This window comes from Abramis brama, assembly GCF_963993115.1.
Source record: "Abramis brama genome assembly, chromosome: 4".
NCBI lineage: Eukaryota > Metazoa > Chordata > Actinopteri > Cypriniformes > Leuciscidae > Abramis > Abramis brama.
This window is the reverse complement of record NC_139966.1, coordinates 40,623,089-40,649,413: the sequence shown is the minus strand read 5'-3', so window position 1 is coordinate 40,649,413 and position 26,325 is coordinate 40,623,089. Positions and strand designations below refer to the sequence as shown.

At 39.1% G+C, this 26,325-nt stretch overlaps 2 protein-coding genes across 2 annotated transcripts; one reads left to right on the top strand and one right to left on the bottom strand.

The window, feature by feature from the left end:
- Window positions 1–55: 55 nt before the first annotated feature.
- Window positions 56–17,900, bottom strand: golgb1 (golgin B1). The gene is made up of 20 exons (XM_084112375.1): window positions 17,771–17,900; window positions 16,682–16,769; window positions 16,083–16,253; window positions 15,865–15,987; window positions 15,497–15,652; window positions 15,196–15,315; window positions 13,377–13,490; window positions 11,631–13,011; window positions 11,394–11,476; window positions 10,663–10,732; window positions 5,250–10,344; window positions 4,719–5,142; window positions 4,371–4,604; window positions 3,419–4,246; window positions 3,127–3,311; window positions 2,764–2,917; window positions 2,397–2,482; window positions 1,661–1,732; window positions 1,430–1,520; window positions 56–1,299 (listed from the first exon to the last, which is right to left on the bottom strand). Exons 2-20 carry the CDS (start codon window positions 16,760–16,762, stop codon window positions 1,162–1,164), a joined length of 9,606 nt encoding a protein of 3,201 aa, XP_083968501.1. The 5' UTR covers window positions 16,763–16,769; window positions 17,771–17,900; the 3' UTR covers window positions 56–1,161.
- A 2,540-nt stretch (window positions 17,901–20,440) lies between these two features.
- guca1aa (guanylate cyclase activator 1Aa) lies at window positions 20,441–25,816 on the top strand. Its single transcript, XM_084112382.1, has 4 exons — window positions 20,441–20,868; window positions 24,106–24,255; window positions 24,351–24,444; window positions 24,548–25,816. Exons 1-4 carry the CDS (start codon window positions 20,671–20,673, stop codon window positions 24,673–24,675), a joined length of 570 nt encoding a protein of 189 aa, XP_083968508.1. The 5' UTR covers window positions 20,441–20,670; the 3' UTR covers window positions 24,676–25,816.
- The last annotated feature ends 509 nt before the right edge of the window (window positions 25,817–26,325 follow it).

The following is a 26,325-nucleotide window of genomic DNA, read 5'->3' as shown; positions in this document are numbered from 1 at the left end:
TCAAAGGTTTACTGTACAAATCTGCTGTACAAGAACAGCCCCACCACACACTAGATGTGTTTGTCTTCACATAAATAGACTTTATTTCCAAAAAATAGCCCCTACAACAGGGTAGCAGGAGGGAGAGAGAAAGGATAATTTACAGAGATTTTACAGATTAAACACTCATTGGGCTGTGCTTAAAATCTCACTATAAACGACAACATTTTAACCATAATCTAATCCAGCCCTATACAGCCCAAACAGATCTGAGTGACAGTAGAATAGTGAGAATAGGAAGCCTGGGTCTGGCTCAGAAAACCAGAATAAGCAGAACATGAATGACCTGAAGCTTGATGAAGCTGACTCGGACTGAAACAGAACCAAAACATCTAAAGAAATTGGTAAAAAAACAATCCAAGATTAAAGTATTTCATTTATACCTTTAAGGGTGAATAAAAGCAATAGTAGTCCAGGTGTAAAGACCATTATGTGTAGTGTGTTAAAGAAAATAAACAACAACAAAACCAACAAAAAAAACAAACATAAATTACAGTATTGCACAAAGCTGTCAAACTTATCTGCCATAAAAGAGAACGTCAGCAAACTAGGACGTTTCTAGTAGACACGTACAGTAACTGTATCAGCTTTGCCGTTACATTACATTTCAATGCACTGACTTGCGGAAATAAAGAGATAATTATAGGAAGTTGGAATAATACTAATTATAGGAAGCTGGAATGTGGTCAAAATAAGTATTTTTATGTCTACCTTTATGCAATTTCCCAGACAATGTGAAACCTTGTTTGACAGAAAAGAAAAAGAAAAAACGGACAATATACCAAGTCAACGTCATCTACATTTTGCATAAACATTTTTTTTCATTAATGAGGGCGTTCTTAAAGGGTAAAACAATGTTCTTGAGGAAGTGCAGGTAGTGCTCTAGTGTTACTAGTCTGGACAAGTCCCATTAAAACTGGGTGGAAATTATTTTTGTCAGAGCACTCCGATAAAAATAGAGAACAAAACAAACAGAATCAGATGTAACTTTGGTTAAAAAAAAAGCAAGGAAAAATGTTCACAGACGAATGTAAATTAGTTAATCCTGTCCATTGGTTTTGTTTAGAATAACTGAATGAATATGTAACTGTCTTCCGCTCAGTAAAGCCTGATGAGTCTCTCTCACAGATATCCTCCCATGCATAGCAGCAACAGTACGTGAACAGTCAGCAGGTAGAGTGACACCAGCAGAGGGGTGCGCTGACGAGAGCAGAAGGCGACTCGCAGCATCCGCAGCAGCCCAGGTCCACCACTACGAGTCTGAGATAAAGAAAATATACATCAGATATATCCAGTATATATATACATACATGTATACACAGACACATTTATATATCCATGGCATTTTTATACCAAATGGTTTGGAATTGCATTGAAGTTTTGTGTTTACCCGTGTAACAGCACCCTCTGGTGGCTCAATAAGTACAGCTGTCTCTGACGTCATTGCTTCGGACGCTGTCTGCCACTCCCCCTGTGTATAGCTGTAAATGATGAAGGAAATTGACATATGTTAGTTTCCAAATTATTTAATTAATACATTTCACATAAAGGCAGTCTGCAGCAATAATGCCCAGAGTCAGGGGCAGTGAGAGTTGATCTTAATCTGAGATATGGGTCAAACCGTTTGAGGCGATCCTGTGCAGCGATGAGCTCCTCCTCTACTCTGAGTCTCTGTTCTGACTCCTCATCCAGCCTGACAGAAACACACACATAGAATTGAAGAGTTACTATACAGCACTGGTAAGAAGGGAAATTAAAGTTAACACATGGAAAGTCATTGAAAGAGTCATGAGAAACCCATATAACCTATGATTTATAGTTTAATAACCTAATCAAATAGTCTAGAAGTCATATCTCAGGTAATTTACTGTTGATATTTGGTCACCATGTATTTGAGAGCAGCAAAGTGTGGTAAACACAGTACTGAGTAGATTACTTACAAATTGTAGTACGATATTTATTCCAAATTACATGAGAAAAAATGTATTTAGTAGCGTAATCCATTACAAAAACGTTTTAGGTAATATAATCCGACTACTTTTGGATTACTTTTAGATTACTTTTGACCTACTGTAAATCGTTAATATATTCAAAACACTATAAAGAATAGCCATTGATAAAAAAAATAAAAAAAAGAGTAGGCTAATAGAAAAAAAAAAAAATCAAACAAAAATGACTATGTTTGAAAAGATAAACTTATTACATATCACATGCTTTCACAATTCCTTTCAAATACAGTATGAAGTATTATCTACAACTGCTATCAATGCAGTTTGTGGCACCGGTGCTAAAGAGATTGACAAAATGCAACTGTAGGTCAGTATAATTAATGAGAAGACTAAACTTGGCAGCAGTACCTTCTCTGGAGTTCAATGAACTCCGCTTTATATCCTTCGTTGTGCTCTAGAGGACCACCAGGTGCAGCGTCTACTGCAAGGCTTCCCTAAAGGACAAAGAAATCAACATTGGATGCATCACACTAAAGACAATGAAACAGATCAAGGACTTCAAAGATCTATACTTAAATATAAAGTGGGTCTTCAAAAGTCTGAGACCACAGAGAAATAAGCAAAAAAAGTCCCATTTCATACAAAGCGTATTACAGGACAACAGTACAATGAAGAGACTAGAATTTATAAATGTTTCTAGCTACACGAAAAGAGGTAGATGAATTGACTGAAAATAGAACATTTCTAGGCTGCTTCCAATATCTCTGTCTTTTACCTGTCTTTGTGTGTGCTCATGCCGTAATTTTGATGCACGTGCTTCCTCCAGCATGGCATTAAGCTGGCGAACCTGTTGGTCCCTGTCTGAGAGGGTGGCCAGGGTCTGCTGCTTCAAGAGCTCGGCCTGGCCCTGCCAGTCCGTCATCTCAAACCTACACATGTAAACAAAAAAATTAAGCAATTGTAAGAGAAACAGTATTTTTCACTTTTGGAGTGACAGAAATTCTGGTCAAAGAATGCAAACATTTCTGGCTAATTCATTTTAGGCTGTCTGTACAGCCGTTTGCGGTTTTCTGCAAGACTACCACCAAAACAGCAGAATGGCAGAGGGCATGTCATGAATTAAACCGATCAATCTTACCTGAGCATTTCCAGTTCTTGCTTATCTCTCTCCATCTTGGCATCTCTATCCCTCAGCTCTGCCATGATTTTTTCCTCTCGCTCCTCTGCCTTTCTTCTCTCTTCCTCTAAAGCTTGAGTGAGCCTGGATAGTTCACCAGATCCAAGTCGATCCAATTCAGACCGCTGCAACTGCAGCTGTTCCAACTGAGGAACCATGAGGGATGCAATTAATAGGTTGCAAACATTATTAAAGGTGGCAGGATGCAATATTTTGATATTTACAGTAAATTATTAGGTAATCCATTACATACCATTCTTTCCCTGTCATTTTGCAGTGCTGCTAGAGCATTTTTTAGGCTCCACACTTCTCCTTTGGAGCCACTCGGGGGAGAAGCTGGGTGAACCGTCCGGTTTATGTCATCTAAACGGAGACGCAGCTCTTTGGCCTCACTGACAGCTTGATCTCTTGAGACCTGCAGAGAGGTCATGGCTTGACCAAAAGACTGGTTCTGAGCTCGAAGCTGACAAGCTGCTTCCCTCTCCTCCAGAAGCTGTTGCTCCATCATCAACAGGTCTCGTGCCAACTCCGCCACCCTCTCCTCTGCTGTTTCAGCTTCAGTTCGCAGAACGCCGCCTTCCCACCGCAGCTCCTTCAACTCTTTGCCGTGGAGTGCCTGGGTCTCCTTCTCCGATTCCAAGGTCTCCTCCAAAGTGGTGATGCGTTTTCTAGCAGCTTTGAGCTGTTCCCTGAGCTTCTCTACCTCGGCCCCGGGTGCATCTTGCCTATCGACTCGAACATTTCCTTCGCTGGCCTGGATTAAGTTCTCCTGCACCAATGGAAGTACCTTCCCTTGCGCAACGTCTTTTTCAAGAGCCCGAATATGGCTCTCAAGACCTTCTTTCTCTCTCTCCAGTAAACTGATGCGCTCTACTTGGGCAGCAAGAATCTGCTTGTGCTGGGAGTCCTTCATAGCAAGAACCTGGTTCAGGTCATTTCTGTAACCATGAAGCTGGGCAGCCAGCTTGGCATTCTCAGCATTGAGGTCATCCCGCTGTGACAAAAAGGCTCGAAGCTCCTCCTTTAATCCATTGTTTTCACCTGCAGCCTCCTGGATAAGGCTGTCCTTCTCCATCATTACCTGAGAGAACATGAGATTTTAAAATGTCAGAATTTTAAAAGATTCTCTGTATTAATTATGCAAAAGAGGCTATGCGATTTTTTTTTTTTTTTAAATCTAATCAAATTATTCAGAGCAGCATTACCTGGAGGTGTCTTTCCTCTAGCTGCTTGTATTGGCTGAGTACTCTGTCTCTGTCATCCTGCAGGGAGCCCATAGCCTTAGTGAAGGACTCCAGTTGTGCTCTGCTCTGGAAGGTATCCTCCACAGCCTTACGGAGCCTCTCTTCTAAACCACGCAGCTCTTCTCTCCTCTCCTCCAGCTCTTTTTCTGCCATCTCAGCCCTTCCATCTGCATCCTTTCTAGCTTCCTCTACAGCCTAAAAGAAAAGAAAGCCTACTGTATTATTATATAGCATTAAATTACTAATAATGAGATGAATAAATATGCATGGATTCATTTCAGAAACTATGGTATTATTCAGTATAAGTACCTGTGTCACAGCTTGCTCCTTCTCACCAAGGAGCTCCATTTCCCTCTTCTCCTTCTCATCTAATGCAGCCTGAAGAGTTTCAGTAAGGTTCTTTGAAGATCCCAGGTCTGTCTCCAGTTGCTCAAGCCTCAAGTATAGTCTCCTTTCCTCTGTCTCCCTTTCCTTGATCACTGCACGTGCTTCGTTAGCATCACCCTGAAGCTTATACACTGCTTCTTCTAGGGTTTTGGTGCGGTGCCGTAGACCCTCTGCCTCTGTCTCCAGGGTAGTCAGTTGGGTGCGAGTTTGGGTCAGGTTGGTCTCTACCAGAGTGAGCTTCTGCTGCAGATCTACTCTTTCTTTCTCAAGAGCTGCAAGGCTTTCATTGCGTTTCTTTTCCACCTCAGACAGCTCTAGTTGTAGGTTCTCTTCTGCCTTTTGCATTCTGCAGAGATACATTTTATTTATTATTTAAAATTTACTGTAACAGTAAAAGTATAATTACCAGATGTTAACAGAACCTGATTTAAAATAGCAAAAAACAAAACAAACCTTTCCAATAAACTCTGGAGCTCCTTTTTTAGGGTGGTCTCCTTCTGGAGTTGCTCAGCTAGTTCTTTAGCACGAGTCTCAGCCTCCCGAACATCAGCCTCCTTTTCCTGTAGTTCGCTATGAAAACGGCTCTCCCATTGCTTGGCCTCATCCAGCACTCGATCACGATCATCCTGCAGGGACGACATGGAGCGCGAAAAGGCTGCCAACCGAGCCAGTGCTTTATCCAGACGGGCTTGCATTTCCTGGGCATGCTTGTCTGTGGCCTCAGCAATACTCCTTGCCTCCAAGGTTGCCTCTTCCTCCCTCTCCCGCTCCCTGTAAGATTTTTCTAGTCTTAATTCCATCTGTTTAAGCTCGGCTCCAAGGCGATACCTGACTTCATCCAGGGTACGCTCTGCATCTGCCTTCAACTCGACCTCTTTGCGTTGTACCATTTGTTCTGCAGCTAGCTTGTCTGCTTGGGCCTGCTTTGCTTCTTCCAGTGCCATGTCCAGCTTCACTTTACATGTTGAAAGTTCAGATGCAATACTTGTTCTGTCTTGCAAGTTCTTTGCAATTTCCAAGCGCGCTGCCTCAAGTTCTGCACTCAGCTCATCTCTACCCAACAGCACTGACTTAACTTCTTTACCCAGTTCACTTATTCTTTCCTGGTACTCAATGCAGTCTTTCTGTAGCTGACGGACTTCAAGTTGCTTTTCCCTCAGCAGTTCCTCAAGCTGACGTGTTCTACTTTGACTACCTTCTTTAAACCTCTGTGCAGATTTCAACTTCTGCTCCAGCTCTCTTTGTTTGCCTGCCTCAGCCTCTGCCTCTCCTCTTTCTCGTTGGGCCTGCCTCATGTCCTCCTCCATCCTGGCTGCCCGGCCCCTCTCACTTGCCACCTCAGCTTCCAGCTCAGCCCGCTCTCTCTCCAGTTTCTCCAAATCCCTCTGCATGTCCGTAAGGCGATCACGACTGTCAGATGCCTCTTGCTGGTAGCCTGCAATGCTGCCATTGAGCTGAGCCAGCTGGTTCATCAACCGCTCCTCTAAGTCATCTCTTTCAGCCTCTAGGCTAGTGCGGAGTTCTTGTAGTTGGGTCTCTTTCTTAGAGATCTCTACATTGAGGAGGCTCTCTCTTTCTAAAGTCTCCTGAAGCTGCTGGTTGAGGGAATCCAGCTCTGCATTAAGCATGGATTCTTGCTTTTTTCTGGATTCCATGTGATCCTCAAGAGCAGCTTCAAGATCCCTTATCTTACTCTCTGCCGTTTCGAGAGAGGTCTCCAGCTCCTTGAGCCTCTCCTCTGTTTGAGCATTCATCTTTGCTTGCAATTTTGTGACTTCTTGTTCAAGTGAAGTATTAATGGATTCCACTGGCTTAGTGAGATCAGCCTCAAGGGAAATGCTTTCATTCTGGTACTCTTGGATTTCAATTAAATCAGGACTTCTCTGCTGTGAGACGACTTTAACCTCCTTAAAAGTCTCCATGGAGCATGTGTCCAGGGTTTCACTGCCCTTTGTGTAACTTTCCTCAGCCAAACGCTGCCTCAATTCCTCAGCTTCATGCTCCAAAGAGTTTTTATCATCCATAGCAATATTATAATTTGTTTTCAAGGTCTCAAACTCTTGTTTGACTCGCTCAAGCTCTTGTTTCAGCGCAGTTTCTGTATGTGTGACCAGTTTCTTCTCGTCCTGCTCCCTAAGCCTTTCATTCTCCTCCTCTAGATCCATAATCTTTTGATGTTTGACCTTGGCAAATTTTCTCATTTTTTCTTTCACAACATCCACCTCCTTCATAGCTTCCTCAGCTAACCTCTCCGCCTCTTGTCTGGCTACCTCATGGGCTCGTGATTTGGCTGCTAACTCCTGCCTCTCCTGTCGAGCAGCTTCAAGCACTCGTCTCACTCGTTCAGCTTCATCACTCACATTTTCATATGACTTGAGTAGAGATTCATACTCTTCTTTCATGCTTTGCACCTTTTCTTCCAGCTGCCTGCACACTTGTTCGGATTCCTCTTTGGCACTCTCAGCTTGTCGTTTGTATGCATCCTTCTCATTCAAAACACCCTCCATAGCAAGTTTAAGGCTCTCACAGGACGCACTCAGACTCTGGTTTTCCAACAAAGTTCGATCCACCTCCTCAATTAACTTCTTCCTTTCTTCTCTTGACTTGTTCAGCTCCACCTCTATTAACTCCAGCTTCTGTTGTAGCTCTAATCTTATCTTCTCAGCATCAGCCTTTTCCTCCTTCAACGCCTGTCTCTCTTTGATTGCCTCCTTGCGTGATACAAGAGCAGCCTGAAGTTTACGTTGAAGCTGTTGGAGTTTGGCACTATTATCCTTCTCTTCTTCCTCACGTTGTGGCATTTCAGCTTCCAGTTTTTTAACCCTATCTTGCTCAGCTTTAAACCCTTCTTGTAATGAAGCAATCTGCTGATCTTTCGCCAGTACTGTTTCCTGCATTTTAAGTAGAAGTGAACTTTGTTCACTAAACTGTTGGCTTAAATCAACAATCTCATCATTCTTGTTTTTAAGAAAGTGTTTAAATTCTTCCACTTCTGACTGAAGTGCTTTGATTAAGGACTCAGCATCTGAGGTGCTTCTTTTAGCTGCTTCCCTAGCCTCATCCACCACTGCTTTCAAATTCTCTGCATGCGCTTCGGCTCTCTGACATTTCTCCCTAAGAGCCTCTATTTCCTTGGTGAGAGCATCAATCTGCCTCTCCTTTTCTCTCAAGTCTTCAAGTTCTTGGGAAAGTTCTTTGAATTTGCTATCAGTAAGTGATTGAGAGGATTGGCTCTCTTGTAGACGCACCTCTAATTCCGCACGTGCAGCCTGCTCAACTCTTAATTCCTCTTGGAGAGCATTTATAATGTCCTCATTATCTTTTATCATGGGCTGCTGAGATTGCTCACCAAGTTTGTTATGTTGTTGCGTCTCAGTCTCAGCTGAAGCAAAATCCACCCAGTCCTCCTGAACCCAATCGTTTGTCTCTGGTTTCTCTAGATTCTGTGTAGTAGACTCAACATTACTATCCACATTCCCACTCACCACTTTATCTGCAGCATTATTTGATTCTAGCAGACCCTCTAGCTCCATAATACGATTCAACAACCCAGTTTTCTCTCCCTCTTCAGTTTGGAGGCGTTCAAGAAGCTCACTGCATTCTTCTTTCTGCTGTTTCATCTGCTCAAGATGATGACGATCTTTCTCTTGAGCTTTCACAACAGTGTCCTCATGAGCATCAGTAGCTTCCTGAAGCTTTTTATGCAATGTTTCAATGTCAGATTCCATGGACGCTATCTGCGAAAGAAGTCTATTTTTGTCGTCAGCTGCCTGTGACATTTGTTGTTCATTCATTTGTACATACTGCTTTGTTAAATGTTGTATTTCTGCATGCGACTCAGTCAATGCTTGATCTTGTTTACAGATTTTTTGTTCCAGACTTGTTAAGGTCTCATCTTTCAAACTTAAGACATCTCTGGTTTCTTGCAACAAAGCATCAAGTCTCTGTATTTCTAGCTCTTTTTCCTTAATTTCATTTTTAAACTGAAGAGTTATTCCCTCATTATCATCTCTTTCCTTTTCTTCCCTGTTCTCAGCCCCCTTCTCGAAGTCTGCAACTTTTTTCATCAATTCTTTCCGCTGTATCAGAGCTGCCTGCAGCTTTCTCTTGACCTGTTCTCCATCTTTCTTCATGGCAGCTATCTGTGTAACCAAGTCCTCTTTCTCATTTCGTAAAGCAACAAGTTCCTGACTTTCTGCTGTTTTATCCTCTAGGATTTTCTGCTGGTTATCCCTAACACTTTCAAGTTCATAAATTTGCTCTTTTAGCTTTTTGACTTCACTGGTTATTAAAAAATTTTCCTCTCCAGCCTGGAGTAGTTTGCCAGTCATGCTATCATTGATTTCCATCATCTCCTGGTCTTTCTGTGAAATACACTTTTGTAGGTCTTCCAGATCAGCCTTCCTGTCAATGAGAGCAGCTTTTGCCATGTCAGCTTCCTGAGAGACCTGCACTAACCTGCCCTCTATATCCAAGAGCTTCTGTTCAAGTTCGGAGGAAGCAAACTCTCTGTCCTCCAGTTGAGCAGCCAGCATTCTAGCTTGACCTTCTTGTTCAACAAGTCTTTGTTGGGATTCATCAAGGGCTGCCTGTAAAACTTGCAGCTCATCATCTTTAGAGCAAAACTCTTCCTTCAAGTTCTCAAACTGATTAACAATACTTTGCCCATCTAATTTTTCTTGCTCAATCAATGCCTTAGCTTCGATCAGCTCTTTCTCGTAGATGTTTGCCCTGGACTCAGCCTCATTTTTGGAAACTGTGAGTGACTTCAAAGCTTCCTCCAGCTGGAAGACTTTCTCCTGTGATTGTAAGGCTGAGTCTTTAAACTGCTGAAGCTGTCCCAGAAGTTCACTGTATCTTTTCTGAATCTCTTCGGCTAATACCTGTGCAAAAGCCTGACCAGTGCTTGAATCTGTATTTAGCAGACTTCCCTCCTGTTGGCCAAGACGTACCTGTACAGTTTCATGGATAACTAAAGGTGCTGATTCAATATCAACTATGCAGCTTGTTGATGCGACCTGCTCATCACAGGTCTCTTCCCAAGATTGCGTGGATAAGCGTATTGTTGCAAAGTCCTGAACTTGGGGCGACCACTCTTGAGTCCCATCTTGGTTGACTGCTTCCAGAAGAGTCCAGCTACTATGAGCCACCTCTGAATCACTGCTTGTCACCATCTCATCCGAGGAAGTACCCTTTGATTCTCCAGGAGAATCAGGTTGAGGTGCTATAAGCTCAGGGCTACTCTCATTGTCAGCAGAGACAGACAGAACAGAGGTGTCTACTGCTACAAGTGTTGTCTCTTCCTCTTGTGAGCCTTCAAGAACCTTAGATAGAGCTGTAGAGCTATCGTGCAACTCAGCGATGTCTCCTCTGCTTACACTGTCTGCACTTTCCTCCTCTGGGATATTCAGAGTTTGGCCTGTGGTGAGTGACAGTTTTTCTCTGAGAGTGAAAAGTTCTCTTTCTCTATCTGCAAGCGCCTGCTCCAGAAACAGTATCCGATCAGTCTGGACTTCATTTTCTGAACTATGTCCATCTCCACGGTTATCTGAAACAGAAATCACGAGACAATCAAGTGAAAATCATCAAATAACTTGAGCATGCAAAATGTATCATGTTTAAAATGCATATTGTTCAAGTATTCTTAACTTCCTGTTAATGTTTTGTGTTTTGACTGAGGAAACCTGTCTTTCTGGTTGTCCTAGCTAATATCTAAACATTACAAACATTTTTAGTTTAAGTTTAGAAACCACAATGTTCTCTACTAGAAAGCAAGACAATTATGGAAGAAAATTGGATTGCTGTTACTAAAATAATCACTGCAGTTTAAAGTACATTCAGCTACACAAGGGCAAATTAAACTTACCCTGGTGTGTCCTATCCAAATCCTTCACAGGCAGGTCAGTCACATGACCACCTAATGACTCACCAGTAACCTAGGAAAGACAAGCCCTAATGTTACAACAAACAGTCTGCTCACACTAATGCATGCTTATTGAGAGTGCACTGGTCTGCTGAATTCCCACAGTAACTGCAGTTATTTGAACACCATAACAGACCATACCCTTATTAATACTTCATAACTATGCCCTTTTATGTCGGGCCAGAAATAGGAATAGATGATGGAAGTCGGGAGGATTATAATATCTCTGGCCTGATAATCTGTGAGACAAACCGTCTAGGCATTAATGTCACCTTGTGTCTGTTGCACCAGACACAGATTGTGCTATATACATCCAAATGAGTTTGCTATAGCAGACACATTGCCCTAGACAAGTGCATCTTATTCTGTGGAGCATCTCCATTGCATTAATAACATTCATGCTTGTTTTTGGTTGCAAATTGTAAGTCCGATGACTATGAAAAGTAATAGAAAAATAGCTCAACTGTACAACAATCTGTATGATTTGAAGTGTCATTCATGTCCATAGCTTAAATAATGCATGACAGATTTAATACCAAGAACCCCAGGTACTTATTTGAACACTTGAAGCTTACTTTAACTCTTACTAATCGCATTCAAAAGATTAAAAAGACTAACTGCACTGAAAAACGCAATATTTAAAAAGCTTCAACGTATTTTTGCAATCCACCTACCTGAACAGTCAGAAGTTGTTGCTCCAGTTCCTGTATCCTAGCAACTGCTTCCTCTCCTTCAGCTTTGCTTTTATCAAGTTGACCTAGAGCATCAGGTGCATTAAGACATAATTACTTTTTGATCACAGTACAAACAACATGCCCTATATTGTTCGTTTGGTTGATAAAATGCTTCAAAGGACAGTTTACTCAAACCACAAAAAGCTGCTTTGAACTTTGTTCTCCTGGGCTGTTTACCTTGCAGAGATTGTAGAGTGAGTGTGATCTGAGACATGCGTGCTTGACTCTCCTGCTGTTCATCTGTAAAGTTGCTCAGCCGTGCTTCTAGAGCAGGTAACACCTCTAAGAACTGTGCAGAGTCTGTAGGAATGGATAGTTCCACCTCTGCCTCCCCAGTAGTTGTCAAAGATCGAATTCCTCTCCAAAGTTTCTCCAGTGCATCCTTGGTTTGAAGTCCTGCTTTATGTTCCTCTTTACTGGTGTCCAGTGCCTCTCTCAATGACTCAAGCTCATTTTGCATCTGTGCTAAGTTATCTCTTTCACTCTTAGATTCTTCTTCCCTTGCTCTTTCTACTTCTTCAAGCTTCTCCTGAAGACGATGAAGCTCTTCCATGCGACTTGCAAGCTCCACCTCCAGCTTCTTTGTCATTTCCTCTTTCTGTTTCTCTGTGACTTCCAGACTGGCTTGCAAGTTGGCCAGCTCTGTCTCAAAGCTTGTCTGTCTCTCTTGAAATGTCTCCAGTCGTTCTCTCTCTTCAGCTGAAAGTTTTTCCCTCAGTTCATCCAACTCTGTGGTCTTTTTCATTAATTCAGCATTGAGAGCAATGATGTTCTGCTCTTTTTCACTTTCTGTTGTTTCTAATCTGGCTTCTAGAGATACTTTCATGTTGGCCAGCTCTGCCTCAAAGCTAGTCTCTCTCTCTTTAAATTTCTCCAGCATTTGGTCATTCTCTCTTTCTTTAAATTCAAGCTTTGCTCTCATTTCATCCACATCCGCTGTCTTTTTCAGTAATTCGGTGTTGAGAGCACTAATGATCTGGTCTCTTTCACTTTCTTGTGTTTCTAATCTAGCTTCTAGAGATACTTTCATGTTGGCCAGCTCTGCCTCAAAGCTAGTTTCTCTCTCTTTCAATTTCTCCAGCATTTCTTCCTTTTCACTTTGCTCAGATTCAAGTTTTGTTCTCATTTCATCCAACTCTGCGGTCCTTTTCAGTAATTCAGCGTTGAGATGGGTAACGTTGACGTTGAGTGCACTGATGCTGTGCTCTCTCTCACTCTCTGATGTCTCCAATCTGGCTTCTAGACATACTTTCATTTTGGCAATTTCTGCCTCAAAGTCAGTTTCTCTTTCTTTCAATTTCTCCAGTGTTTCTTCTTTCTCTCTTTCTTCAGATTCAAGTTTTGCTCTCATTTCATCCATCTCTGTTATCTTTTTCTGTAATTCATCGTTGAGAGAATTGACGGTCTGGTCTCTCTCACTCTCTGAAGCCTCTAGTCTGGCTCTAAGAGCCTGGAGTTCTTCCTCAGCTCGCATGGTCCACTGCTGCCTCTCCTCTTCTCTCAGTCTCTGGGCTTCTGCCAACTCCAGCTCCATCTGCCTGAACTGAGTAGTCAGAATCTGTAGAAATTAAACATTCATCATGTTTATAATCTTGCTTAAGGGTCAACAAATAATATAAAATGTGAAAGGAAATACTCCTAGAATAGTTATGAATAAACTGCTTCTTTAAATCAGAGATTTTAGCCTAACCAGCTGAGACCACAGCATGCAACAAGGAATTCTATTGGTTACTTGGATTCTATTTTTGATCACACAGCTGGGGTTTCCCGCAGTGAAATCTAACTGGTTCAAAATCACCACATAGCTGTATGTTGTTATGGGCAAATATCTCTTGTTTGACTGATGATTTGTAACATATTTCGCTTTCTGTAACGACAGTCAAACTTACAGGGCACAGTGTAAAATATATGTGTTAGGCTGACCTGTTTCTGCTGGTCTGCACTATTGAGTTCCTGCTGCAACATTTCTAGGACTTCTGAACGAGAACGCAAAGACTCCTCCAACTCCTCTATGCGCTGCTGGGATGCACGAAGAGCCTGTAAAACAATAAACAGGATTAAAGCCCAACACAGAACGAGATATAGAGGTATAGATACTTGCTGCAGGGTTTGATTTATCAGAAATGAACAAATATTTAAAAGATCAGTCTTAATCCAAGCTTGCTTTCTTAATTCCTGTCCAAAAATGTGAACAAAACATAACATGCCAAGAGTTGGATGCTGCTCACAGAATGTGAAACTAGACAGCTTAGATCAAAATTGCCATGGTAACATGATGAGCTATGATTTCATGCTTTATAATAACACACAAATATGGTTACAACACCTCAGGCTATCCCAAAACAAAACAAAATAAATATGAAAACAGCAAGACAATGATGTCCTTACATTGCTGCTCTTTTTCTCTCTCTCTCTCTTACATATCCAGTAAATCTGCATTGTCAATCCTTTTGATATTGTATTTTTTTTTTTTTGCAAAAATCTAACCTTTCATTGAAGTAAAATAATTGAAAGTGGGGGGAAATCACATTATGAAATAACTGTTTTTCTCCAGAACACGTTGGGAACAATTATTTGCCCCCTTTTATTAAATACTTTTTGCAACTTCCTTTTTCCAAGATAACAGCTCTGAGTCAGCTGTCAGGTTTTGATTTTTTTATCTGTTGGAATTTGATCGAATCCATGATGCCATGTATCTGAACAAGATGTCCCGGACCTCTGGCAGAAAATTAGGCCCACAGCATTAAAGACACAGCAGAATATTACATTTTACACATGGGGTACTTTTTTTAAATCCCTGTATGAACCAAACCCATATTAAGTGTTTGCTGCCAAAAAAGCTAACTTTTTATATATATATATATCTTTATTGTTCTATTCATTTTCTATGTTTATTGCTATTTTTTTGAAACCCTGTAACCAAAACATGGGACATGTCTGAATGAAGGTTATAACTCTATAAATAGTGTGACAGCATTATTTTCATGAAATAACAAAATAGAATTTGAAATGAATAAAATTAAGCAATAAATTAATCAACCAAAAAAATTAACCATAATGGGTAACAGGCTTGTAAATGTATCCTAAATCAAAGGTAGGGAGAGGCTAGCAATAGCAAGCTAGTTTTGAAAGCATGAGATCCCACCCTACCTTCAGAGCGCTCTCTAAAGATTTGCCTCCTTCAAAACAAATGAATGCACACAGCAGAGTTTGCAAAGCGTCACAAGACAAGAGGCCGTGTTAAATTACCTCATAACTGTGTCTACAACGCGCTGATGACATGTGATGTCTGTGTGAGCAGGGTGTGAAGACGGAGGCATGGAAATACATACATGTTGACAGGCAGGTAGGACATCATATCATTGGATTCGGACCGAATGCAATGATTGGACGAACATTTTTTGTCCTGAGGCTTCCACAGAAGATACATGTACATGTTTTAATATTTGTGATTGGTTGTGAAAGAGAGTTTCAACCAGTATAACAAAAAGTGTTTATAAAACAAATTGCCTACCCTACCTTTAAGCTATACCTCAGTAGGAGCAAGCTGGTTTGGGACCTAATATTGGTTTGTAGTTACTGATAAACTTTTATTTCCTATTATCATAACTTTGGTATGGTTGAGCTTGACGAATGCACTCAACACTATAATCTGTATAGAGACTAAGAAAAAGAAATATCAAAGAAAATGGAATATGAAAGGGGACCTTATTTATGGAAAGTGCCGAAACATGAGAAATACCTGCTGTAAGTCTGGGTCATTTGAGGTCTGCGTGAGACTGAGGAGTTCTTGCTCATGTTTAAGGATTTGATCTTGAAATCGAACATCTTTTTCTTTCACCACAGCCTGCAGGATTCGCACCTGGACAACATTTGAAAACATAAAAAAGTAGATATAGATTTTAGATCAGACTATTAGAGAAATAAAACAGTACCTTCAAAAACCTTGACCATCATATGACACATTTCAAGATTTTAACAAAATAAGTACCTCAGCTTAAAGACATTTGGTGCTTAAAGGAAAAGTTTTGGGTGAAACACACCTGCTCTGCATGACCCTCCTCTCTCACACGCTGTTCAGCCTCCCAGAGCTGCTGTTGGAGGATCTTGTTGGATGTCTCCGCCTGGCTGAGCTTTTCTTTCAGCTGCTGGAGCTCCTCCTCCACTCCTGGAGCCATTTGGAAAGAGCTCTCTGAATTCTGAAAATAATAATAATAATCATCATCATAATGCTGCAGGAAAAACTAATGAATTTGGCAAACACTGACTGTATTAAGATGAACAATATTAAGCACCACAATCATAATCATATTGGAATATATTGTCATATTAAATAATCTAAGTTGGTCATAATAATTAATCATAATTAAAGTTGGTCTTTAATTAAATAATATAAATATATCAACTTTACCTGACTGCTGTTCAATGCTTCTTGTCCTTTCAGCTCAGTGATCTGTTTGTTTAGGGAGGCCATCTTAGCTTTGGCTTGCAGTTTAAGCTTAGTAAACTTGACTTCTGCCTGTTCTTTCTCCTCCTGTATGAGGACAAAAATAAAGATTTAGACCTGTTAATATTCACGGTCTAGCTAGTGCCACTTGTTTTTTCCTTTCTCATTATGCAAGCCCACACCTTGAACTGTTTTTCAGTGCTGGCGAGCAGACTGTCCTTCTCTCGAATCAGCTCCTTCAGCTGAACCACCAGCTGCTCTGTCTGGGACAGCCTCTCCAGGACCTCTTCTGAGGGACCCGGGCCCTCCACGGATGCTTCAGAATCAGGCTGGGGCTGAGGCACCAGCCCATCCTGCTCCAAAAGACAACATTCAAAGTATAGAGCTGGTTCTCTAGATGGGTAATTACATTAAAGTCAGTGCGAAACTGACCTATTTCAACAAACTGCATGTTGCAGATCTCACTATGAACAGTTCATCCATGTATGCGTCTCATTTTTCATTTTAACCTTGCGAAGAATCAAATGTCTATCTCTACTTCTGTTTCATCACAACTGTAATAACAACTTGTCCTAAAGTCACCATGATATCAAAATTGACAAATCTTTTTTTTTTGTGTGGAATATTACAGTATTTATTATAAATGATTTACCCATGCACTTCATTCATGTGCCCTCGTAATCTTTAATCAAAATAACTTTCCCTCTCTCTTGCAGCGACTTCTCTTCTCTGATGACGTGTTTAGTTTGGTCCATGCCACTACAGGATTTTGTGTAATCACCTGTAAGTCTCCATCAGAGCGTTCCTCACCCGAGAGCTCCTGGAGGACCGAGGACACCCCTTGGGTCAGCCGGCTTAACATGGCTGATCTGCATGTAAAGATATGCAATGAAATGTTAGTTCACAGCTCAAGTATTTTCTATCAAGCTCTTCACTGAGTGAATTACTGAAACTGTTTTAGCACGTTTAGCATACAAGTGTGACAAAGCCAGAATCAGATAAGGACAGATAGACTTTCAATTAATTATTGATTAATTTATTTAAAGGGACATTTAGTTCTCTAGAACCCATGTGAGCCAACACCTAGTAATGACAGTTTGGCATTAAATATTCATTTTATATAAATATAACACGCTTCTCTGTTGCAGTACATCACATTAATAAATCAAATCCATATAGGGATCAAAGTAAATATATTACAGTTTGGTTAGTCTATATTTATGTTAAGTTGTATTTCTCATAGATTTTGATTGGACACAGACTGAGCACATCTATAGACTGTAAAAAAAAGCACATCACACGCATAACTCAAAATACATAATGAATAATTAGATCACTTGATGAACTCAAATCAGGACCCTTTAATGGTTACGTAATGTGTGTCATGCTGTACTGACAGTAACCAAAGGAGGCGTGAACGGAATAACAACATTGAGTTTATCTTTCCTGATAATAAATAACCACCTTTGGCAGAGCCATATAGCGGAGAGAAACGAAGAGAAACGAAGAGAACCGAAAAACGCCGAATCAAATATATGTTGTTAACTGACTGCGGCTGCGTCGCTTTCATTTTGTCTACACAACAGCAAAGATTATTGAGCGACTCTTCTTCCTTGTGTTTCAAAACCGATTGATATCAGCACAAATGTTCGAGGCACATAAAGGTATGACTTTTATGTTTCATAATGGTTATAAAACGGCATTGTTAAAGCCCAATGAGCGGCAGTAATGAGCGCAAGCTTTAAGTGAGCTCGTGCTGATGACTCGTAAACAACTGTAACGATATTTATAAATGTACTTGTGTTTGTGCATGTCAGCGGATGAAAACGTTTAGATGCAGCTTGTTAATGTTATTAAGCATGAAACTAACCTGTGTAATCGGCGCAGGGAAGAGCTGCGTGGTTTATTTGATCAATTTCGTCTCCAGGATTCACCAAAGCCACATCACCAAACATCCCGGAAACAGAAACCCAGCGCTGTGATTGGACCACGCACGGGAGTGTCTGAAAACAACAAGTCACTCTGTGAGCCGCATAACTGTACACCAAGGGACCGTCAACAAATATAAAACATAGAATCACAATTTAAGTAGGCATGGTTTGCAAAAGATAATAGGAACAAATTACAAATATTAGTTTAGTTTTGGAGTTACACAATGGTTCAAAACAGAATGGGAGGACATGATTTAAAACTTAACATGATTGTTAATTACGGAAAACAGTTAGGACGCAGTCTCCTTCTGTTGGCACACTACGCCACAGTGTTTGTATGCTTTGTATCTCGTTCTGTGAACTTTTTTGTGGAAGTGATCAAGTGGACGTCGATGATTGCCAGATGCACAGTAGGGGTATTTGAATCCATTCATAGGACCCTACATTGGTTGACCAGAAGACGCAGTAGTAGGACGTCCATAGAAATGCTCTCCAGCAGCGACACCGAGTCGGACTGATGAAGGACATTGTTATGAACTCAAAGGAGAGCAATGTCATGACGTAAAAATACTTCATGAAGAAACAGATTTTACATGGATCTTATATGGAGTTATAGACTCCAAGGAGAACAATATCATTGCATCAGTACATACAGAAGTTTGTTGTGTTCCTGTACTACTCTCTGACTTGTACGTTTCAAGCCTCAAGTTTCTGTTCATTTCAAAGGGCTCACTCAAAGCAGAGAGGTTGAGGGAGAGTCCACCACTGTTATAACCACACCTGATAGACTGAAGACTGAACTCAACACCTGTTTTTCAAGTCTAGACCAGTATTTTACTAGAAGGAAAAAAAACTCAAACATTTAGATAAGTACATCCTAACTCGTTTTGCCTCACAGTTACTAAACTAAACAGTGTTGTTTTTGCCCGACAAATTCTTTATAAATCATTCTATATCCACTGAATGGAGTTTAGCAGTGAGGGAGACATTTAATTTCTATTAGCACATGTGTGACCGATTGGACATTATATGGTTTGAGCAAGTGTATGTTACGTAAAAGATTCATCTTAAATAATCATAGTAAATCCTGAAACAAGTGGGATTTGTATCATCAGTAGCAGAGAAAACTCAGATACTGTAGCATGTGGGATAAGTTATTCAGCTCCAAAATATGATGCTTTAATGGGTTACATTCACATTTCAGGAGTTCTCAGAAGCGAGCAGTGCTATTTTACTATCATTGGTATACTATTTATAGTTTTTGTTAATATTTTAGATTATATAGCCTATGTATAATTTTCAATTTTAGTTAACCCTGAGCGGAGGTTGTCATAGTTTGATAAACTGCTGGACAGTGCTGGGTAGATTACTAACAAATTATTTGGATGATTCCAAATTACAAGTAATCTAGGTTACTTATTTTAGGTAATGTATTCTGATTACTTTTGACCTAACTCATTTATAACATTGATTTGAAAAGATAATCTTGTACCATACTGATACAAAAAGAGAAAGAAAATAGATTCCATTCTTCCATTCATATTCCAGTGCATTAAACGTGTGCAATTCCACAAACCTGGAAGACCTTCTTAAAATATATAAGCAGTAGACGTTTATAGAAAGGAAAATTTAAAATATAACAAAGAAGTAGAATCAATTAATTGAATCATTTACTGCCATTGTGAGAATAACATGTAATCATGTTATCAATAAACTGTAGTCTGATTACGAGTATTTTAAAATGTAATATAATCTAATTACAAGTACTTCATTTTTTTTATTTATTACGTAACCCATATCACATGTAATCAGTTACTACCCAGCACTGCTTCTGGAGAATGGGAGACTACAAAATACTACTAACCTCACAAAATAACAATATTGACTGTTAAAGTTTCCCTGTAATTAATCATTTATTTTAAAAAAATAACTAAAAGATTGAACAGATCTAGCAAGCTTTGTATAGTTTGAGCTTGAGAAGAGAGAAAATTTGGGATCTCTAAATGTATTTATAGGCTTAAGATCTCATTCCTGTTATAGACTATTAAATGGAATCAACTACTAATATTGTTGAATATATACTGACCAATGTAATATGGATATGGTGTGTCTAATGTCACAATCAAATACTAACAAACTGAACAATGTATTTAATGTGAAGAATGTGGAGGCTCCATTGATTTTTTGCATTATACTATTTCTATATTTTATTTTGGCACTATAATGTTCTCAAATGTATTCTTTGGAATGTTTAGCAAGACTATGAATGTCAGTATGTAATTACTGTAAAGGCTTTGTCATGTATGATTAAATGAAAAAAATCGACTGAAGCTTGTTACCATGGCAATATGATGCCTCAAAATTGTTACATGGCTATTAATGTGCATTTATATGAATATATCATCATTTGATGATATCATTGAAAATAAATTTGAAAACAACTTGCTTAAGACACTTTCACGTCAGTTGTCTTTTCATTAGAAGTCCAGAAATGCTGATGCAGTTGCATCTGTTCACAGGCTGTCACATGGGAACGTTTGTCAGCATGTCCCCAATCTCACATGCAATTACCAATGGTCATCCCAGCCATGGTCATCCTTAAGCCTCACATACACAGTGAGCTGGATTAGTCAAAGTTAATATCAATAAGACGGAGTTGGTGGGGTGTGTCTGATCCCAGGCTGGTACAAAAGCCTCCTGAGGGTGCCCACCTCTTTCTTAGGTCCCAGCGTCGTGTGTCTGTGAGAAGCGAAACGCTCGCCTGCACAGCAGACCAGTTGGGCATCCTGCAGAGTAGCTCCAGTCCAGCTCTCCACAATAATCCATTCTCAGTTTAGCGATGGGGAATTCAACAGGCAGCACCGTGGACGACCTGCAGGCCGTTGAAATGCATCTGTGGTATAAGAAGTTCATGACTGAGTGTCCATCTGGTCAGCTCACGCTGCATGAGTTCAAACAGTTCTTCGGGCTCAGAGGTCTGGATCCAGAGGCCAATGCCTACATCGAGCAGATGTTCCGGACGTTTGACATGAACAAGGTGAGTGAAAGACAAGAAAACAAGATATTAAGTAACAGAGTGGATAGTAAAATTGGCGACGGATGCCTTTGAAAGCTTTCTGCCAATAGTTCTTTCAAAGACAGCTTCAGCACAGCTGCAGTATTTGAAGTATCTGTTTTTATTAAAAGGTTGGCTATAATATGCAGGTTTTGAGGCTCGGTTTCCACACAAATATTAAGCAGCACAACTGTTTTCAACATTGATAATAATGCAAATTGTTTCTTGAGCACCAAATCAGCATATTATGATTTCTGAAGGATCATGTGATACTGAAGACTGGAGTAATGATGCTGAAAATTCAGCTTTGCCAATATACTACATTTTAAAACATATTAACATTAAAAAAAACTTTTTATATATATTTAGAATAATATATTTCACAATATTACTGTTCATTATATTTTTATTATCACATAAATGCATCCTTTGTGAATATAAGAGACTTTTCAAAAACATAAAAAACCTTTTGAACGGTAGTGTGTGTGTGTGTGTATATATATGTTACCGACAAAGTGTGTAATCCGGCATTCTATAGAATGCCTAGGTAATGTATAGAATTAGGTAATGTATTTTTTGCAAAAAAACATCAGGAATTCTATACATTGCCTAGGCATTCTATACAATACCGGGATTTCACACTTTGCAGGTAACATATATATATATATATATATATATATAAATAATCAGTCACTGTCCAGAAAGTCAGCACACGTGAGTTTGCTATTTGTTGAGTCAGATCAGAGCAAAGCTCGGATCATAAACTGTGTTGTCTGGATCTATATTTATAGTGCTATATTTGGCACCTCATGTCAGCTTTTATGTACAGTGACTCATATTAATACAATGAATAATGAGCTTATCTATGAGATTAACATTTGGATTTGAGATTGTATTATAGAATCTGATCCCATTCACGTGCCGTAACAACTAGTTTTCTCCAAGTCAAAACATGTTTTCATTGTTGGGTCCCAATGGGATTTTTGGCATTAAAACTGTTTTAAGCCTCATGATAGTATTGCTTTATCTTGATATGAGCATGTTATACAAGATTCCCAAGATTCCAAGATACAGCTTAATTGTGGAATTTAATGAGTATGCCATTAAATATGAGTTTATGTCAATACGCATCAAGCTAAATCTCTGCCCTTCACTTTACGATTGTGCCTCCCTCGTCGCTCGGGGAGAAATCAATAATAGATCAAGCAAAAGACAAATTAAAAATGAAATCAACCACTTGGTAATGACAAAATACCACAAAAAAAAAAAAAAACTTTAATTGTATCTTTAATCTCTATCATAAACTGCTAAAGTGTATGCTATGTTCGATAATGATCATTTTAATGAATTTCTCATTTTTTAAATATGAAATTATTTTTATCCAATTATCCATGACTACACATTTCATACTTGATTGTATAATTAATTGATCAATTTCTGATAATTAGGTGACACAAATTGCAGATAACTGAGTGCCTGCATTATAGTATCCTGATAATTATTTTATAATAGAAATCAAAGACTACAGAAATGTTATCTAGGAAATTAGAAACATTTGGTAACACTTAAAAATAAGGTCTCATTTGTTATCACTAGTTAATCTATTAACTGACATGAACTAACAATGAGCAATACATTTGTAACTGTATTTATTCATCTTTGTTAATGTTAGTTAATTAAAACCCAATTGTTCATTGATTGTTCATGTTAGTTCACAGTGCATTAACTAATGTTAACAAAATACAACATTAGATTTTAATAATGTATTAGTAAATGTTAAAATTAACATAAAGATTAATAAATGTTGGAGAAGTAGAGATCATTCTTAGCTCATGTTATCTAAAGAAGTTAAGTAATGAAACTTATTGAAAAAATTGTTAAACTTCCAGGCTTTTATAGACTACTAATGCCAGTTAAAGCATGTCTATTCAACAAGCAGAATAAAATATCCACATATCTCCACATGAACAAACCTCAAGTCCTACATTGCCCGTGACCTTCTCCCTAACACTGCCCTAGACAGTTGTGCCACAAAGAGAGGTGACATTTTGAGGAAAGTGTGTTGACCTGAGGATTATGTCTGCGACAAGTGGCTGTGTCCGTCTCTCAGACGCAGACCTTGGAATTGGCAGTAATCCTCCAGAGGGCACCCTCATCATCCTAATCGTGATCCTCATCACCTCACCTCCATCATCTAAATATGTGCACGCATACGAGAAGAGAACAAAGGGCATCCAGTTGCTTTAGGATTCAATAAAGATTAATGTGGGAACACATACCTAATATAAACATTTTATATTTGACTTTATAAAACGTGGATAGACCCAGATGTGGATGCTGATTGGTGGATAGATCTCAAGTCTTTTCTTTTCCCAGCCCCCGGTTTCACAGACAAGGCTTAAGATAGTCTCAGACTAAAATGCATATCTGGGATTTCTTAAAATATGTCAATGCCATTGTTTTGTCTCAAGATGCACAACAGTAATGTTAACACGTTTATAAAAGCTAATTAAATACCCTAATTGAACTACGGCCTAATCCTGGCTTATTCTAAGCCGTCTGTGAAACCAGGCCTGAATGTACTTGATCAATTTCTTGCATAGCTATTTAACATAATCCTTGAATAAAGCCAATGAAGCAAACCAACCAGATCAGACATTATACACAGCATATTTAAAGAGTATTACGTCATTCACAACGTAGCATGCACTCAAAAATATTTAGGCCTATATTTAATATGTATTTGAATTGCATTTCAAATTTCCATCCATTTGGATTAGTTTTAACATAAATGAATAAACTTAATGTAATGCATATATTTGTCAGTCGTACATATATAAAACTGTTAAGATTTCTGCACTCAAAAAATCATGGCATAGTTTAACTATTTGCATAATTTTTAAAAAATAATAATTTCAAAATGCATTTATTCAAATAGCTTAGAATCTGCATAAATCGGTTCTTTGTGAAAAAGAGCAAATGGTAAAATATGGCTAGCTGTGGAACAAACAATATTCAATTAGTTAAAAAAAAAAAATCTATTTATTAATGTTTAAGTATTTAAAGCACCGTTACAGAAGTCGTACCCGTTTCATATTAGCAAATTAAGTTTATTGGTATGCTAAAATAGTGTAATCCAAATGGATGGAGTTATCAACTGAGTGAGGTGTGGTCTCAACAGTGCTTAAAATGTTCTTAAAGAGTTCATCTATTTTGCAGGATGGTTATATAGACTTCATTGAGTATGTGGCTGCTCTCAGTCTTGTTATGAGAGGAAAGATGGAGCACAAACTGCGCTGGTATTTCAGACTTTATGATGTTGACGGCAACGGCTGCATTGACAGGCACGAGCTCCTGAATATCATAAAGGTAGGAACGATAATATTAGTAAAACTGCACTAGACGGCTATGAAAATAAACATAAATGATAGTACTCTTCATAAAAATGGTTTCTTTTATGTTAGGCCATCCGCGCCATCAACGGAAATGAGTCACAGGAAGTGAGCGCTGAGGACTTCACAAACCGAGTGTTTGATAGGATCGACGTCAACGGAGATGGTGAGTGCAATGAACTCTCACACTGAAATGATACGCTTCCAATATTAAGAGAGAAATTCAGTTGCTAAAAGGGAATGATTGTGAACTTTTCTCCATTCATCAGGGGAGCTTTCACTGGACGAGTTTGTAGCAGGGGCACGCAGTGATGAAGACTTTATGGAGGTGATGATGAAGAGTTTAGACCTCTCGCACATAGTGGCCATGATCCATAACCGGAGACACAGCGTATAAGAGACTCCATATCCATGTCACGTACAGTATCTTGATCAGAAAACAAGAGCAACCTGCACTCCTCAAACTTCACCTCCACTGTCTAATTCTAAAAACACAATCATTTCAAACAAAGACTGAGTTAAAGGGCCAAGAGATTAAATTGGTGTGGGACGTCCCACATCTAATATACTGACTGTTTCCCCAAAAACAGCCTTCTTGCTAGAAAGTGGATTCATGGGAAAAGAATCAGTATGAAGTGGATGTGCATTTAGAGGGCTTTATTTTCTTATTACTTTATTATTAGCAAAAAAAGAGAAGACTTTATATATAGACATATAAATATTTGACTAATAAGTGGTAGTTGACAAATACATTTTATTCAAAAGTTTGTGGACGGTAAGATTTCGTGGGCCTGACGTCTTTGAAAGAAGTCTCTTATGCTCACTAAGGACACATTTATTTATTTATTGTGGAAACTGATGAATAGTTTTCCCAATTGTTTTGAGAAAGTTCAAAAGAACAGCATTTATTAGAAACCAAAATCTTTTGCAACTATGTAAATGTCTTTATCTTCAAATTTGATCAACTTGGTGTCCTTGCTCAATAAAATTAGACATTCCTGTAAAAAAAACAAAAAAAACAATCTTACTGACCCCGATCTTTTGAACAAAAGTGTATGTCCACTTTAAAGTTGAATTTTTTTATGAATGTTCAAGGGAAGGTGTATATTTTTGGTATTGTAAAGGGTCACCGTTTTTAATAATTTGATCTTTTTTGCCATTTTTAAAGTATTTTAGAGCATTTTAAATGTGATTTAGTGTCTCAGTTAATAAAAGGTCAAGAATAAATGACCTCATATTATTTGAATATTAAAACAAATTCAAGAAAACGTTTGTTAAAATAGATCTAGATGAAGTATTACGCTGCGTGTCAAACTCTGTCATGTCAGGAATGTTTACTTTTTTAAAAGATACGTGCATACTATATATAAAGCTTGCATATTTTAGTTTTTGCAGTGTATAAGAATGGACATGTCTTGTTCTGCATTGGTATAGACATTATGAAGGTGCCTTCTGTTGTAGGACTACAGGACCTACCATAAGCTTGTTAATGTAGTGCTTGTGCTTCCATTTGTACATTAAAGACATAATAACTGAAACATGAGGTGTTCATTCAAGTTCATGCATGAATTAGTTAACTGCTGACACCAAAATGACCCTTTGCCCTTTGTGTCTCAAGCCCCCGTCTTCTAACCAGATTACGTCAGCTTGTGAAAACACATGAGTCACATTTGGAGCGTTTTTAACCGTGGACCCTCAGTTTCTATGACAACTGCAATCTATTACCATAGAGACCTCGTGAGTCAGATGCAGCATCAGCTACCTCTCAAAAGCTGAATTAGCAGACCACAATACTAAAAACCTACATTTCAATCAATCACTTACACTCCACTGCACCCACAGTTCCTTTCTCCCAGATCCTGACTTGTTTGTCATTCTGGGTTGTTTGTCTACGTCAGAGAGGGTGATTGGTATTCATGCCAGCTTTGCCATCTTGTTGCAAAAGGATAAGGAGGTCAGTCCTCTGAGCTGAGCTACCCTTCTACAAAGGATCCAAACAACACAATTTGTAATATAGATGCATCGATCATTTAAACGTGGTTGAAGG

What these genes read in the sequence shown, in the direction of transcription:
- golgb1 (XM_084112375.1), bottom strand. Translation starts at nt 16,762, where the DNA reads ATGTTAAGCCGGCTGACCCAAGGGGTGTCCTCGGTCCTCCAGGAGCTC. An exon ending in TTTGGATAGGACACACCAGG is followed by an intron (nt 10,345 to 10,662) that starts GTAAGTTTAATT and finishes TTTCTGTTTCAG; the next exon opens with ATAACCGTGGAGATGGACAT. An exon ending in CTCCAGAGTTTATTGGAAAG is followed by an intron (nt 5,143 to 5,249) that starts GTTTGTTTTGTT and finishes GTATCTCTGCAG; the next exon opens with AATGCAAAAGGCAGAAGAGA.
- guca1aa (XM_084112382.1), top strand. Translation starts at nt 20,671, where the DNA reads ATGGGGAATTCAACAGGCAGCACCGTGGACGACCTGCAGGCCGTTGAA. An exon ending in GGACGTTTGACATGAACAAG is followed by an intron (nt 20,869 to 24,105) that starts GTGAGTGAAAGA and finishes TCTATTTTGCAG; the next exon opens with GATGGTTATATAGACTTCAT. An exon ending in AGCTCCTGAATATCATAAAG is followed by an intron (nt 24,256 to 24,350) that starts GTAGGAACGATA and finishes CTTTTATGTTAG; the next exon opens with GCCATCCGCGCCATCAACGG.